The 17,549-nt window shown below is 37.0% G+C and overlaps 1 protein-coding gene across 4 annotated transcripts in view; it reads left to right on the top strand.

Annotated features, from left to right (window-relative positions):
- AHCTF1 (AT-hook containing transcription factor 1) overlaps positions 1-17,549 on the top strand; it is a 90,617-nt gene that overhangs the window by 64,228 nt on the left and 8,840 nt on the right. For all 4 annotated transcript variants that reach the window (XM_063665231.1, XM_063665209.1, XM_054481834.2 and 1 more), the window contains exons 26-33: positions 37-144; positions 2,956-3,148; positions 4,934-5,128; positions 5,780-6,176; positions 9,306-9,429; positions 11,270-11,367; positions 13,741-13,949; positions 15,564-17,391. In XM_063665231.1, coding sequence (XP_063521301.1) covers positions 37-144; positions 2,956-3,148; positions 4,934-5,128; positions 5,780-6,176; positions 9,306-9,429; positions 11,270-11,367; positions 13,741-13,949; positions 15,564-17,391 — 3,152 coding nt within the window. The remainder of the gene's footprint in view (positions 1-36; positions 145-2,955; positions 3,149-4,933; positions 5,129-5,779; positions 6,177-9,305; positions 9,430-11,269; positions 11,368-13,740; positions 13,950-15,563; positions 17,392-17,549) is intronic.

A 17,549-nucleotide genomic window follows, 5' to 3' on the forward strand; every position in this document is an offset into this window, starting at 1 on the left:
TGTGATACATCAGAAGTTAAATTTTTATTTTTGTAGTTCTAAAATAGAAGAACCATCTCCTATAGCGTATTCGCTCCCAGCTCCAGAGCTACCTGAGGCATTTTTTGGAACACCAATTTCAAAAGCATCACAAAAAATTTCTAGGTAAGAGTTTATTAAATCATTCTTAGAGACACAATGTTAGATGATAGTTACAGTTGTAATTTTTAATTATCTTTAACATTTTATAGACTTTTAAATTTTTAAATGAATATTTTAATGTTTGCTTTTTATTATACTTTGGGCAGCAGTAACTTTAGGAAATTTTACGTCAGGTAGTAGTATACTTAAAATTTTTGTTTAATAATTTCAGACTGCTGAGTGGACAGGAGTGAAGTTTGTCTCATGAGCAAACTATTAACTTACTTTCCTTGTTATCTCCTTGTTAGACCTCTAAATGAAGTTTGTTTTTATACTTAATTACAAATTAATCTTGGGTAGCTCATTGAAGCTTTCTTCTGTTGAACAGTGCCTACTAAAATGTCTTGTGTTGCTTCAGATGCAGCACGTTTACATCTTATCTGTGGTGTTAAGTTGAAGTTTTGTATCCAAGATGAAATTGTGATTGCAAGTATTTACTTACAAGCATTGGTTAGTTGAAAAGTGTTCATAATTATGTACCACAGAGAACAGAGTATGTCTCTTCATGTATTGATTCTTTGTCCTTAATATGCCCAGGATCATCAGAAATTTTTGATTGTTTTATCAAAGACAAAATTACATTGTTTAAAGTATTTATAATGATTATAGATAATCATTACAAGACTATCTGAATTTTTGATACTAAGAAAAAGGTACTTGAGATAAGGTCATACAAACAACTGAGGCCAGAAGTATAGAGTGTAATAATGGACATATTTTAAAGCTTGAGAGGATTTTTGTTTTTTTGGACTAAATTTAGTTAGGTTGTTTCCCTTTATTTACTCTGGTAAGACGGTAAGACGGTATTTTAAATGGAAAGAAGATATTTTAAATGAAAGTCATTATTACCGACATTTTTTTTCTACCAATGGTTTGGATTTTTTTTTTTTCTGTAAGTCCCCTTTTGTTGGTCTTTTTGTAATTTAATAGCTCTGAGGTTGTGGGGAGCAATAATAGAAGTTAAAAGACCTTTGATTAATGGCCTCAGGTCCTTAAAGAAGTATTATGAGAATTTTTTTAAAGCCAGTGTTAACTCAGATACAAGAGAGCCAGTTGAGTTTTGAATATTTACCTTCTGTGTTTTTCATATTGAGTTTGCATTACTGGGTAGACAGTATATCTTGCAATGAAATAGAGCAGAATAGATAACATCCATGGATACATCATGTAGTAAGGCTGAAGTGCTAATTTATGTAATTGATGTTTTATTTTTATGTGATACAGGACGCATCCTTTATATGGATTATGGTAAAAAAAAATATTAGCTCTAACAAGTAAAATGTTACATAAATCAATTTTTTAAATACCACTATAGATTTTTGAAAATAACCTTGCAGATAGTAATGAAATCAGAAAAGGTTAGTTCTGAAAGAATATTTGGTCTCAGGGTTGAAGACCTGAGACCTAGTGCGATATTTAACATTTCATTTAGAAAATACCTTAAAAAGATTTCTCTTAGAATCTTTAATTTTAAACTATTAAGTCTTGATGATACAGGAGTTTTGCTTTGACTTGGTAGGTTGCTTTTGTTGCACAGTCCTTGCTTTTGAGAAGCATTCATTCATAAATAGGTACCTTAAACATAAATATTAACACAATGCAAAACATTTAACAGTGTTCCTTTGGGATAGCTCAGTATAAAAGTGAGCAAACTGTTTTCCAAGTTTGGATTGAATCCAAGTACAGAATTTAAATGCAAACGAGTTAGAGAAAGAAGAGAGTCTAGAAGAAATGTCTAGCAGCCTGATTGGATATTCTTGGTTTGGTGGAAATCTAAAAGCTGTGTTTGATACAGAATAACAAGTGGGAAGACATTTAAATATTTCCCCATTATCACCTGTGTTGGTCTACCGCTCCTAATAGCAAAACTCTCATTTGATAGATAGAATGACAAGGAAGGTACTGCAACTACAGGTTTTTATTTCTGGGCTCCAAAGCATGCTCTACTTTTCTGGTTATTCTCAGGTGAGCCACGTTGGCATTTGGGGGAAATAAAAAGGGATTGTTTTCACCACTAGGAAATACAACCATAAGATAGACTGTTTATTAGGAAATCGAGAAAAGAGTGACCTGTGCAAATGGTCCACCAAAAATTACCACCTGAAAACTTGACTTTTGAGTTTAAATTTATCTGTAAATTAAGCTTTAAAACTTACTTGGATTATACATGCTCAGTACAAGTAATCAGTGGGATCAGTTTTATCATTGGGACTAGGACATTACGGAAAACCTTGTAGCAGAATCTTAAAGTTGTACTTTGTCACCAAACTCATTGACTTGAAAAAATTAACTTGGTTGTGGTGGTGGGCGTGGGTTGTCAGTCTATTGTAATCAGAACCATAAAGGCAAAATGAACCAATATTCATTATATATATTACATGTAGGTGAATGGATATTTTGCATGTTAATGAATTTTAGTAAATGGATTGCCAGGGAAGCCTTGTCCTGTTTTCTTTAGTATTTTAAATCATTGGCAGTTCATCTTCGTTTGAAAATAAATGCCAGGCACATAATAAGAGCTCAGTAAATATAGGTAAAGGGAAGGAGGACGACGCAAACTCTTTTTAAAAAATCAGTTGCTACGTGCAATTCTTAATTCTGTTTTGCTGTGAATAATTTTCTGACTTTTTGAATGCGTGCTGCACTTTGGATTACATGAATACACTTGACTGAATTGTATTTGCATGTGGCTGTCATGGTTACCAGTGATTAAATGGGATACTAAATGCTTTTGGTTTTTCAGTATAACTCAATAAATGCGCATTCTGATTACAGACTGCTAGATTTGGTTGTTCAGCCTGTCCCCCGGCCTTCTCAGTGTTCGGAGTTTATTCAGCAAAGCTCCATGAAATCTCCTTTGTACCTAGTATCCCGTTCACTGCCCTCAAGTTCACAATTAAAAGGATCGCCTCAGGCCATCTCCAGGGCTTCAGAATTACATTTGCTTGAAACTCCTCTTGTAGTTAAGGTTAGTATTTACGCATCTAGCATTCACAATCATACTAGATGGCTCTTCTTTTTCAAGTAGCAGGGAGAAAAATAAGCAATTTATAACTGATATGTTTGGGGAGTGCTGGGAAATGCTTTAAGCATCCTTTTATATTTTCACATCTTCTAAAAACCGAGCTGATTAAATTCATCCCTTCCTGCTTAAAGTTAACAATTACATTATTTTCTTAAATGTAATATAGGGTTCTGTGTGGTTGTGAATTTGCCTTTGTCCTTTGTAATACTTTCAGGTTCTTGAGTTTGTTTTTATTTCATTTTTACATAAGCTCCATTTCTGATATAATTATGCTGTTATTTCTTCTATCAAATGCTATTTAGTTCTTCGGTTTATTTGTATTTATTTAAATTCTTTGATGAAACTGTTATTCCTTCCTACTTTGGTTTATCCCTCTTTAAACTGCCTTTTCCCATCTCATAAGTTATTAGCTGAGAAATCACTAATAACTCAACTTGTGATATCTGCTCGTGGTGGTCTTTTTAAACCTTTCCATTTTTAAAGTTTTTTTTTTTTTTTTTTTTTTTTTTTTTTAAACATACTATCTCCCTAGCCCCTTGACTAATGTTCTGGATTGAAACCCAGAAGATTTATTTCTCCCTCACCCCTCCCCATTGTCCCTGGGTTCTCTGTTTGGATATCCAGCATTTATAGTGAAGCTAGGGAATCCTTAATTTTCAAGTTGAATAAAAGATACCTCAATAAGTGCTCTCCCTAAAATACTTATTAAAATAAGTTGAAAAGATTAGGTTTCAATAATTTAATATTCAGTATAGTATTTTTTTCATTTGTCAAAAATAAATCACACTTTGTATTCTCTACAGCTAGGTTCAAATGAAATGAAATTGGAGTAATTTTATACCTGCTGCCAGAATAGTCTAGAAAAAAGAATTGTTATGATCTTGTAACATGTCTAACAGAATTTATTATAATCTAATGGGATTCAATAATTTGTTTACTAGGCCTTTAGAGGCCAAGTGAAGGAATTATCTCTACTAAATAAATTTACATGCTAATCTCAGATTATTTGTATTCATTATACTAAATCTTCAGAGGATTCTGATACGTAATTTGGTTATTATTGGATTTGTGTGATGAAATTTTTTTTCTGAAACATACTACAGTCAGTCTTACTGTAGTTTTCTGTAATTAGATTTGTGTAATTCTATAATGTTAAGTAATTTATCTTACTAATTGGCACTTTATTTTTTAGTTGAATTTAAGTTGGAAATAATGCTTTTAGAAAGATGGATGCAGTTTTATGTTTCATAGACTTAACGTATAAAAAGCTCTGGAAGAATTTTGTATTTTCTTTGCAGAAATCTGGAATAAATATTTCTATTGATATGTTTATTGGAGATGAAATGAGAATATAACCACTGTTGTGACTTAGTTGACCCCGTCTGTTTTTATATAAGCACTTTTTTTTTTTTTTTTTTTGAGACAGAGTCTCGCTCTGTCGCCATGCTGGAGTGCAGTGGCGCGATCTTGGCTCACTGCAAGCTCCACCTCTCGGGTTCACGCCATTCTCCTGCCTCAGCCTCCCAAGTAGCTGGGACTACAGGCGCCCGCCACCATGCCTGGCTAATTTTTTGTATTTTTAGTAGAGACGGGGTTTCACCGTGTTAGCCAGGATGGTCTCGATCTGCCCACCTCGGCCTCCCAAAGTGCAGGGGTGACAGGCGTGAGCCACTGCGCCCAGCCTCTAAGCACTTTTAATGGTGTAATTCCATTTGCTCTTTACTATAGAAAGCTAAAAGTTTGGCCATGTCAGTTACTACTTCTGGATTTTCTGAGTTCACTCCTCAGTCCATCCTGAGGTCTACTCTTCGATCAACACCTTTAGCATCTCCCTCTCCATCACCTGGAAGGTCTCCTCAACGACTCAAAGAAACTAGAATTTCATTTGTGGAAGAAGATGTCGACCCAAAATGGATTCCTGGGGTAAGTTTGATAATGATTGGAAGAAAAGACATTTTTAAATAAGAATATATTAGCTCCGACAAGTAAAAAGTTAGATAAATCAAGTTTTTAAATACCACTATAGATTTTTGTATATAACCTTGTAGCTAGTAATGAAATAAGAAAAGGTTAGTTCTGAAAGAAACACTAGGGCCATTGGCTAAGCCAAACCCATCATCTTACAGATAAATAGGACTCAGAAGCACCAAGTAAGTTGGCTATAGTCAACTAGATATATGGTTGTAGGATTCAAACCTCCTAATTTTTAGTCCTTCTTTTATGTTTGTTTTTACCTTATATTGTGTTGTTTCTAACTAGTTGTATGTTTTTGAGGGTGTGTCTTTAGGTCCACTGTAGGTGAATAGGAACCTTTCAGTGATTATGGGTCATCTAGCCTGTTGTGTGTTTTACTCTTCTGAAAATACTGGTATATTACCAATTAGGGAAACATTAGCCACCATTAACTTTTATGTACTAGAAGAGAATGGATTTAGAATAAATGAATTTTTATTAAGGAGAGAGTTCAGATAAAAACAGCAAAGAAAGTGTGGGTATGATTGGGATGGGTAGCTTAGGACTAGACTTAACTGTGATATTTACTAATTTTTTTCTTTTCAAAATCTTACTTTACAGGCTGCAGGTGATAGCAAATTAGAAGAATTTACTACACCTAAAAAATGTGCAGTTCCAGCGGAAACTGAATGGCTGAAGAGCAAAGATAGGACCACATCTTTTTTCCTGAACAGCCCTGAAAAGGAGCATCAAGAAATGGATGTGGGGTCACAAAGTTTAGAGAAACTGGATGTGAGCAAAGGAAACAGCAGTGTTTCAATCACATCCGATGAGACTACCTTAGAGTATCAGGATGCACCGTCACCGGAAGACCTTGAAGAGACTGTTTTCACGGCTTCTAAGCCCAAAAGCTCTTCCACTGCACTAACTACTAATGTAACTGAACAAATTGAAAAGGATGGAGATAAAGATGTATTTGCATCAGAACTAACTCCTTCAGACCTGCAGAAACAAATGGGTAAGAACTCATTTCTGAATACTCAAAATTGTTATTAATGTCCCTCAATAAAGTTTATAATAGAATTTTTTCCACCATAAGAAAAGCGTCATAGCCAGGCACTGTGGCTCATGCTAGTTAATCTCAGCACTTTGGGAGGCTGAGGCTGGAGGATTGCTTGAGCCCAGGAGTTCAAGACCAGCCTGGTCAACATAGCAAGGCCCTGTTTTACAACATAAAAATTGAAAAATTAGCCAGGCATGGTGGGAGTGTTCAGAAGTTTGAAACCTCAGTGAGTCATGATTGCACCACTGTACTTTAGCCTGCGTGACAGAGCAAGACCCTATCTCAAAAAGAAAGCATGAGAGTTAAATATTATATGCTCACAGTATACTAGTTCCTAGACATAATGCACACATCTTACTCTTTCAGCTTAGAAAGTGTGGCTTACATTGTTTCATGAGTAGGTACGAGATTTCAGAGGAGAACTTACGTGTTACATTTTTTATTTGGCCATGAAATTTAGAAAAGAATAGTAACATTTAAGGAAGGAAATGTAAGATGCCATAGTCTGACTTGAAAGTCCTTCCAGTAGCGATGAGAAATAACTTCACAGAACAAATTATTGCAATTTTTATTTTTATTTGTTTTTTTGAGACAGAGTGTCACCTGTTGCCCAGGCTGGAGTGCAGTGGCATGATCTCGGCTCACTGCAACCTCCGCCCCCCCTCCCCCACCAGGTTCAAGCAGTTCTTCTGCCTCAGCCTCCGGAGTAGCTGAGACTACAGTCACCCCCCACCATGCCTGGCTAATTTTTGTATTTTTAGTAGAGACGGGGTTTCACCATATTGGCCAGGCTGGTCTCGAACTCCTGACCTCGTGATCTGCCTGCCTCGGCCTCCCAGAGTGCTGGGATTACAGGCGTGAGCCACCACGCCCCGCCAAATTATTGAAATTTTTAACTTATCCATCAGTCTTAAGTTTCTAGAATTCTCAGAAATCAGGAATTTCATTCTACTGTCTGTCCTCACCTCCAGGATAATCACTGGACAATGAAAATAAATGTTCAGGCTGGGTACAGTGGCTCACGCCTGTAATACCAGCACTTTGGGAGCCCAGGAGTTCAAGACCAGCCTAGACAACATAGGGAGACCCCATCTCTACAAAAAATAAAAAAAATTAGCTGGGCATGGTAGCATGCACTTGTAGTCCTAGCTACTCAGGACACTGAGAGGGGAGGATCGCTTGGACCCAGGAGGTGGAGGTTGAGGATGCAGTGAGCCGTGATTGCGCCATTGCACTCCAGCCCAGGCAACAGAATGAGACCCTGTCTCAAAAAGAAAAAAAAAAAACTAGTTCAGTGGCTCATGAATTTATTATCTTCATATTATTTTACTGATCAAAAAATGTTTGGAGTTCCTAATGTATGTATTCCTGTTAGCTCCTACTGTGTTTATTCTAGGTGTTGAAGATCAAACAGTGAGTCAAGTAGAAATGGCACCTGCTCCATGTCACAGAGAGCATGGTGGACTATATTGACAAACACGTAGAATCCAGTTTGGTTAACAAGAGGGCCAGGGGAGAGACTTCACCTAGAATTGGCGGGTCAGAAAACTCAGCCTATTTGTATGTTTCTTACCCTACACACAGTTTTAACAAGGTTATTTAAAGGTAACTCCTAACTCTAAAGCTGTAAAACTACATACTTACATAAAAATCTGCGTCTTAAGTAGTTTAAGATGAGAGTCCACTGAAGTCTGGACTATGATATCTTTACTTAGTAAGCGTGGGCATTAATTGCTCTAAGAACTTTAGGACCATGCCCATAAATAGCATATGTCTAGAAATTTACACTGCCTTACTTATTTGAGACAGAGTCTTGCTCTGTTGCCCAGGCTGGAGTACAGTGGGGCTATTTCAGCTCACTGCAACCTATTCTCTTGCTTCAGCCTCCCCAGTAGCTGAATTACAGGCATGCGCCACTGCTCCTGGCCTACATTGCTCTTTCGACGTGCCTTGTTCTACTAACATGTTTAAATGGTAGCTATTAAAAGAATGTTCATAACATTATCTTCACTGATTATTCTTACAATATTAGGCAGTCTCAAATAGAAATCTGTATTTATTTATTTTTTTTTGAGACAGAGTTTTGGCTCTTGTTGCCCAGGCTGGAGTGCAATGGCGTGATCTTGGCTCACCACAACCTCTGCCTCCCAGGTTCCAGTGATTCTCCTGCCTCAGCCTCCCGAGTAGCTGGAGTTACAGGCATGTGCCACCACGCCCAGCCAATTTTTGTATTATTAGTAGAGGCGGAGTTTCACCATGTTGGCCAGGCTGGTCTCGAACTCCTGACCTCATGATCTGCCTGCCTCAGCCTCCCAAAGTGCTGGGATTACAGGTGTGAGCCTCCACACCCAGCCAGAAGTCTGTATTGTGTTTGTGGTGGGTGTGGTTTCATACAACACAAACTCCGTAGTGAAGCAAACTAGATTTGAATCCTAGCTCAGCTACTTACTGAGTACGTTTCATGAGCTGGAATAGGCAGTATAACCTTAGGCTTCAGTTTTCTTATCTACTTTTTTTGGATGTTGAGGATTAAGTGAGTTAATATATGTAAAACAGTTGCATTAGTGCCTGTTCAGCAAAAAGTGAAAAGGGAGAGGTTAAGGGGGGCTCTTGAGCTAGATTCAGAGAATTAGAAGAAAGTGTTGGCCGGGTGCGGTGGCTCATGCCTGTAATCCCAGCACTTCGGGAGGCCCAGGTGGGTGGATCACGAGGTCAGGAGATTGAGACCATCCTGGCTAAAACAGTGAAACCCCATCTCTACTAAAAATACAAAAAATTAGCAGGGCATGGTGGCGGGCACCTGTAGTCCCAGCTACTCAGGAGGCTGAGGCGGAAGAATGGCGTAAACCTGGGAGGCAGAGCTTACAGTGAGCCGAGATAGCGCCACTGCACTCCAGCCTGGGCGACAGAGCAAGACTCCGTCTCCAAAAAAAAGAAGAAAGTGTTAGCAGTCTGATAACACAGCAGCAAACCTAAAAGAACAAAAAAGCAGACCCAACAACTTTTTAAAAAGCAATAATGCAAGACTATCAGTAATCACTAAATATTTAGCATAAATAATATTCTTATTTATATGACTTATAGGCAATTTAGAAGATGCAGAAACAAAGGATCTCTTAGTTGCAGCAGAGGCATTTTCAGAATTAAATCACTTAAGCCCCATTCAAGGAACTGAAGCTTCTCTTTGTGCACCATCAGTCTATGAAGGGTAAGTTGATGGAGAGAAATTCAAATACTTTTTAAAAGAAGTTTAATGAAATTGTGAACCAGAAGTAAAATATTCTGTGCATGTTAGATTTCACTCAGATCTTTAACATCTCCATTTTGGTAACGTTGGCTGTTCTAAAAGAAGTTTAGTTGTGCAGTTATATGTCATTTAGTAGTTACTGTGAAGTTTCGGAAATATACAGAGACACGATAAATTGAGGCAGAACTCTGGTGATTCTGTTTTTGTTGAAGACCAAGATTTCGCTCACAGCTGTGCATACCTCCATGCCCTCTGCTTTCCAGTGGTTTCTGGATGATCAGGCACAAGACTCTCATAGGTAGACATAGTAGAGCACAGGAGAGATGACAGACAGTTTTATTTCCTTCCATTTGTTCAGTACATGACTCTAAGTTTGTGTTTTTTAACGACCATTTGAAGCATACTCCCAAATAATTTTCATTGACACTTCACTAGATGACGTATTCAAAGTGTGGTCAAGCAGATTGGTGAGAGTATCAGTTTATGTTCTGCAACAAGATAAACAGCTTGCCTTGGAATATAAATCAGTGCACTGCCTCCTTTATGGAAAGTCAGCTGTACTAATCAGTATGATTAGTGAAGCAATTGATTCACCTTCTGGCAAGAGCTCCCTGTCTCATTGCAAGACTGACACAGATTGCGTGTCCGCACTTTTGAATAACACCGTTGTAGAGGATACAAAAAAGGGACAGCTTCAATTATCAAGTAGTAGTAAGGGTGATTCAGTAAAATTAACCGACACAAAATATAACTTACAACATTATAAATGGTTTGTTACTTTATACATAATGAAAGGGACTTACCAGACCACCTGTACAATTCAGTATCATGATAGTCACCCCTTGTACCTTGAACTAAATCACATGCTTTACACCTGAGAAGAGAAATCTAGATTAGCTGGAATCTTTGCCAGGCCTGCATGGAAAAAGTAGATGCCAATATGAAAGGATTATCCAAATTATTTTTTCGTAATGTTTTTTCAATTTAAATGAAAATTAATGTTACTTATCGCAATGGCTTTGATGGATAATTGCAAAGCAAAGAGTAGTCGCATGAGAGGGAATCACCTGAGAGTTACCAGTGAGAACCCAGGTGCATATTCACTATCTTGGCTAACTAGTTCCTTTTAAAATGTAAGCTTATTTGATATTTTGTGGTGATGTATCACTGTTACTTTTATTGTAAAATCTATAAATGTTTTAAATACCTTTTTCTTGAATTTACTTTCAAATACTATTTGTCCTAATTTTTAAAATTAGCATGCTTTAACTGGGTTTTGAGAAAGATCAGATTAGAATATTAAAGGAACACTGTCGTCATATTCCAGGATTTATTTTCATCATATGAATTAATACAGGTTTCATTGGTCTCTTATTCTGAGTCATTTATCATACTTTTTCCAGGTAGCATTAAAATATTGAACCTTGCCTCTACTGAGTTCATAGAAAATATTCCAGAATACTTGACAGACTTACTTGAAGAATGTGGCCACAGATTATTAAAAATTGGCTTAAATATAATGTATACTGACAGGCATTTTAAAATCATTTCATTTCTACTTTAAGGCCATGCCATTGTTGCCAAAAGAGTAAAACATTAGAAAATGGATAAAACAAGTACAGCATTGTTTCTGAATTCACTTTTAAATTTTATATTATCGTTCAGAATGAGCTTGAGTTGTATTGAATTCTCTGAACCTCAGTTTACGTCACCAAAATGACAGGTTAGGTGGTAGGACTAAAGCAGTTTAAAGCAGATGGGATCTTCTTACACACTAAGGTATATATTTCTTTTTCTAAAGGAAAGTCTTCACCCAGAAGTCCAAGGTACCAGTGTCGGACGAAGGATTAACATCTGTTGAAACCTACACCTCTGCAATTAGAGCAAATGACAATACATGTATGTATTATTTTGACTTTAGGATTATTCCATGTTTGTGTTTTGAGTGAAGAGTTTTCTGTTCTTAGAACAAAATAATCTATTGTGTTACTGAGATTTTTTCTCCTCAGTTATTCCTGTCTCTGGCCAGCTTTCCTGGCATAAAGTATTCTGAGGAGACGCATGAGCCGTCAGACAGTGGGTCGCTTGTAAGGCGTTCTGTGACCCAGCCAAATGCATCCCTGCTGCCTGACCTTCCGCGACTCAGAAGAGTTGTTATTTTGCGTGTGTGATAATTAGAAAATAATCACAAATGACTGACTATACTCCAGGGAAATTAACAAATATATGGAATTTTTTTTTTTAATCCAGTGAGCGTTTTTGTGAAGGCCTATTCTCAGTTAGGCCCTGGCTATACAGAGATGAGGAAGATAGGATTTTCTTAAGGAGCTTACAGTTGGATTCAGGGGAAGCAGACACCTTGAATGTCTGTGTCCAGAATTGGTCTGATCATTTGTGTCTGTTAACTCATTTAATCCTCACAGCACTATACTGTGACATAGTTGTTATCTGACTCTAGAGCCCAAGCTCTCAACTGTTATGCCTTTGTTCCTGGTACATTATGAATGGGGTGTAGGGCAAGCTTCAGCAGACTAGTTTTTGTCCCGTGATTAAGGTAATACATGATTACAGAGTAATCCAGAGAGAATTGTCTAACATATAAAGTAAAAAGCCGATCACCCATTTTAGGGGTCCATAATTAACAATTTAAAGTGTCTTTCCTGAATTTTTGTTTTCTGTGCCCATTTCCCCCAATATGTTGAAAGAGGAGACAAGATGGTGCCTAAAGAGTGCAGGGGGCTGAACCCAAATGTTTGGGTTCCTAACTCAGTCCTGTGCTTAAGGGCTATGCCTCTGTTTTTTTTTTTGTTGGTAAAATATTAATAGTTTTAAATGAGTATTAATAAGACCCATTTCCTAGAGTTGTCAGGATTAAGCCACTGGCATGTAAAGTGTTTTGTATAGTGCTTGGTACCTGAAGTTTAGTAAATGTTAGCTGTTAGAAATGATCATTATCAAAAAAGCAACTTTCTTTTCTCACGTAATATATTTAAGACATTTTTCTGTCAGTAATATAATCCTGTTCTTTTTAACAGCTCTAACAGTGTTGTGTAGTGTAAATGTTACATGCTTAACTAATTGCTTATTGCTGAACATTTGGGCCAATCACCATTTTGGGGTTTGTTTTGCTGTTTCTGCAGTGAATATTCTTGTGTCTTTGCACATTACATTCTATGTCAGTATTTCTTTTGGGTAGATTCCTAACCATGGACTTGTTGGGTCCAGAAGTATGTACAGATTTTTTTTTTTTTTTTTTTTTTTTTTTTCCTGAAACAGAGTCCTGCTCTGTCACCTAGGCTAGAGTGCAGTGGCGCAATCTCGGCTCACTGCAAGCTCCGCCTCCCAGGTTCACGCCATTCTCCTGCCTCAGCCTCCCGAGTAGCTGGGACTACAGGTGCCTGCCACCGTGCCTGGCTAATTTTTTGTATTTTTAGTGGAGACAGGGTTTCACTGTGTTAGCCAGGGTGGTCTCGATCTCCTGACCTGGTGATCCACCCGCCTTGGCCTCCCAAAGTGCTAGGGTTACAGGTGTGAGCCACTGCGCCCAGCTAGATTTTTAATATTTTATTGTTGTATCCAATAAAGTTTGTATACTACTTTTATGTATTTGATGAGAAGTCCGTAAAGTGTTTTTTCGTCGTCCTCTTTTTGCCAAACAGGAAAACATTTTTCATTTTGTTTTATTAGTATCCACATGTTAGGGATAACAGCCCCATTTTCCATTGAAAGTGTAGAAATATTTTTTCCTAGTTCATCTTTTATTTTTGTGCTTTTTTATTGATGTTTTGTTGTTGTTAAACACTAAAGGGTTTTAAAGTAGTAGAGTACATTTGTACCTGTTTGAATGCTTTCTGCCAAAAGAGATTCATTCTTTTTCCTAGTCCTGTCAAAGCCCAGATTGCATGTTCCTCATGTGATTCTGTAATTACTCTACAAGGATAGCTGGTTGTCTGGTAGTCACCTGGTGAATACAGTTTCAGATTAATAAGGAACAAGCACCTGAACTTCCTTGAAGCAGTTGGTCGTCATATTAAAAGTTTCCTGATATCATTTATCAGTTATCATTTTTAAATGTGAAATTTATCTTTTTCTGTTTTATCTCTGTGGAAAGGTATGTATTGTTTAAGAAGTTGCAGACTTTATGGCATTGTGATAGTTTATTAATATACTATTCAAGTGCAGTGTAGCCTTTTCCTTTCTGTTTGCTTCCTTAATTGTGTGTAGATTTATTTTTCAGTTTAAATGTAAAAAATTCCCTCATTTTTCTTTCAGCTATGGCTGATGTCCTTGGTGATAGTGGAAACTCCTCGCTCACTATCTCTGAAGGTCCTGTTGTCTCTGAGCACAGGCTTAACCAGGAAGTAGCGCAGAACTTAAAAGAAGATCATGAAGTAGAAGTTGGTGTACTAAAAGAAAGTGTTGCCTTACCAGAAGAAAAGCTTCCAATTTCTGACAGCCCTCCTGATACTCAAGAAATTCATGTAAAAAAAATTAATTTTTTACTTCTTTGTCAGTCTTTCAGTTTTGGTTTAGTTGTTTCAAGACAAAGTAGTTCAAACCTAACACGTTCATTTATTTGACTGCTATATAAAAACTTATTTATAAAAATATGGGTTCAAAAAATAAGTGTATAAATATTTTGTGGAATATAAAAACACATCCTTTAATAAATTGACCTTCAAGGTGGGTGCTGTGGCAGGTACCTATAGTCCCAGCTACTTGGGAGTTTGAGGAGGGAGGATCCTTGAGCCCAAGAGTTTGAGACCAGCCTGGGCAACATAACAAAATCCTGTCTCAGGGAAAAAATAAATAAATAAATAAACTGGTTTTAATGAAAGCCAAAAGGAAGTGTTAAAGAAGCCATAGTATTATCAATTTAATTTTTGCTGATCTGGTTCAAATGAAAGGTTTTTTTAGTCATAAGATCATATATTTGAAAGTATATGGATATAGTTAAACAGGATTAACACCCCCGCCCCATGCATCCTTGTGGGAGAATGATAGTCAACTGGCTGGTGTTGAACATCTGTACACTCTGAAAATAACTTTTTGCTACTTAATAAGACTTACAGGTCTTTTAAAAAAATTCTATTATACCAAATCTTTTATTACCAGCAGGCAACTTTTATGTAATAAATTTTAAGATAAAAAACCAACTCTTCTAATTATTTATAGAAATTTGATTGTTTAGAATTTGGGAAGTTTCTTAACTCATAAAAATGTCATAGTTATCCATACTCATCTTAATGAGTATTCCCACTGCCAAATAGATGAGTGAAGTTGCAGTTCTTTTAGTTGGGAAGCTAATAAAAGTTGTGGGTATGCTGTAAGTGGGAATCCTAATTTCTAGGTTATTTCCAGTCTGTCATCTCACTGAATGTTTGGGGAGTGGGAAAATGTCATTGTCTAGGTGGGTGGTAATGTTCTACCTTCTTGGTCAGGAGATCTCTCTGTTACTTTCTACCTCCTCCTTTTTCTCCCCTTCCCTTACCAAAAGGTAAATGCAAGGACCATTCCTTCTTCCACCAAACCCTTGCAGGAGAGGTACTGAACTTGAAAGCCTTAGGAATTTCATGGTTTATGCAGCCCCAGCAAAGGGAAGAGGATTGAGTCTAGCCCAAGGGAGCTTATGTAGGTGAATTGTTCTTCAACCTTATGGGGATCGTGCTATTTAGAAAAGTGTGGATAGTTAGGTAATTTGGGGAATACCATTAAAACACAGTTTGGGGGTTGTTTGTTTTCTCCGGCTAATTTTTTTTCTTGGGTGAGAATAGAATAAGTCCTTAAATGTTTTCAGAACTGTTAGCATCATAATTTTCAAGCTTTTGTTGACTGTCTTTTTAGCTAGGGAAATGTAGAATTTCTAGTTAAATTTCAGTCATAATCTCAAAATCTATCTAGTTATTTTGACTGAATGAGAAAGTCTGATTGCTTAAAGGGATAATTTTGAAAAGTAAACCCATAAGTATATGCCATATTAAATATAATTTATGTTTTAAAAGGCACACAGCCAAGGGTCATCAAAAACCTGTGTGCTTCAAGTTAAAACGTATATTAAAATTCTTTAACCAGTCTGTTATCTTTAATTCATTTAGGTGATTGAACAGGAAAAGCTTGAAGCTCAAGATTCAGGAGAAGAGGCTAGGAATCTTTCATTTAATGAGTTATATCCCTCTGGAACACTTAAGCTTCAGTACAATTTTGATACTATTGACCAACAGTTTTGTGACTTAGCCGATAATAAAGACACTGCTGAATGTGACATTGCTGAAGTAGATGGGGAACTTTTTGTGGCTCAAAGCAACTTTACCTTGATATTGGAAGGTGAAGAAGGAGAAGTTGAGCCAAGTGATTTTGCATCATCTGATGTGTTACCTAAAGCAGCTAACACAGCAACTGAAGAAAAACTTCTATGCAGTGGGGAAAATGATAATCATGGACAAGTTGCAAATTTGCCATCTGCCATAACTAGTGACCAAAAGTCCCAAAAAGTAGAGACTTTACCATATGTGCCTGAACCTATTAAAGTAGCAATTGCAGAAAATTTACTAGATGTAATTAAAGACACAAGAAGTAAAGAAATTACTTCAGATACAATGGAACAGTCCGTTCATGAAACGATACCTTTAGTGAGCCAAAACATAATGTGTCCCACTGAATTAGTCAAATCTGCACTTAAGACTGCTCAGAAAACAAGCACAATGACTATGAATGTCAGCCAGGTTGATGACATGGTTTCCTCCAAAACTCGTACGAGAGGACAACGTATCCAAAACGTTAATGTCAAATCAGCACAACAGGAAGCATCAGCAGATGTTGCTACTCCTAAGATGCCAGGGCAGTCAGTTAGGAAGAAAACTAGGAAGGCAAAAGAAATTTCTGAAGCTTCTGAAAACACCTATTCTGATGTCAGAGGAATATCTCAGAACCAGCAAATACCTCAAAATTCTATTACGCCTAGGAGAGGAAGGAGAAAGAAAGAAGTTAATCAGGACATACTAGAAAACACCAGTTCTGTGGAACAAGAATTACAGATCACTACAGGTAGGGAATCAAAAAGATTAAAATCATCTCAGCTGTTGGAACCAGCAGTTGAAGAAACTATTAAAAAAGAAGTTAAGGTTTCATCTGTTACAAAAAGGACTCCTAGAAGAATTAAAAGATCTGTAGAAAATCAGGAAAGTGTTGAAATTATAAATGATCTAAAAGTTAGTACAGTAACAAGTCCTAGCAGAACGATCAGAAAATTGAGAAGTGCTAATTTAGATGCTTCTGAAAATACAGGAAATAAGCAAGATGATAAATCCAGTGACGAGCAGCTGCCTGTTAAACGTATTAGAAGGGTCAGAGGGAGAGAAGTTAGTCCATCAGATGTGAGAGAAGACTCCAACCTTGAGTTATCTCAGTTGACTCTTCAAGCAGAATTTGATATGTCTGCCACACCTAGAAAACGTGGTAGACCAAGAAAAATCAATCCATCTGAAGATGTAGGATCTAAGGCTGTTAAGGAAGAGAGAAGCCCCAAGAAGAAAGAAGCTCCCAGCATTAAAAGGAGATCTACAAGAAATGCCCCAGCTAAAAGTGAAAATATTGATGTTGGAAAACCAGCTTTAGGAAAATCCATTTTAGTGCCAAACGAGGAACTTTTGATGGTGATGAACTCTAAGAAAAAACTTACAAAAAAGTCTGAAAGTCAAAGCCAAAAACATTCATTGCACTCAGTGTCAGAAGAACGCACAGATGAAATGACACAGAAAGAAACAAATGACCAGGAAGAAAGATTGCTCGCCAGAGCTTCCTTCACTACATCATCCCGCAGCACCAGGACTCGGTCTAGCAAGGCCGTCTTGTTGCCGGACCTTTCTGAACCAAACAATGAGCCTTTATTTTCTCCAGTGTCAGAAGTTCCAAGGAAAGCAAAAGGTACTTTTCTTTCTCTGCAAAACGGTTTTTCATCTCAGTCAGTCACCCTTCAGCTTAAAATTTGGTTATTTGTCCTAAAAATGGTTTTATAGGGAATTTTTCCCCTTCCCCCCCTCAAACCAAAATTGATCTTTTAGTAGTAAAGTTTAAAGATTTCA

Source organism: Pongo pygmaeus, chromosome 1 (genome assembly GCF_028885625.2).
Source record: "Pongo pygmaeus isolate AG05252 chromosome 1, NHGRI_mPonPyg2-v2.0_pri, whole genome shotgun sequence".
Classification (NCBI taxonomy): Eukaryota; Metazoa; Chordata; class Mammalia; order Primates; family Hominidae; genus Pongo; species Pongo pygmaeus.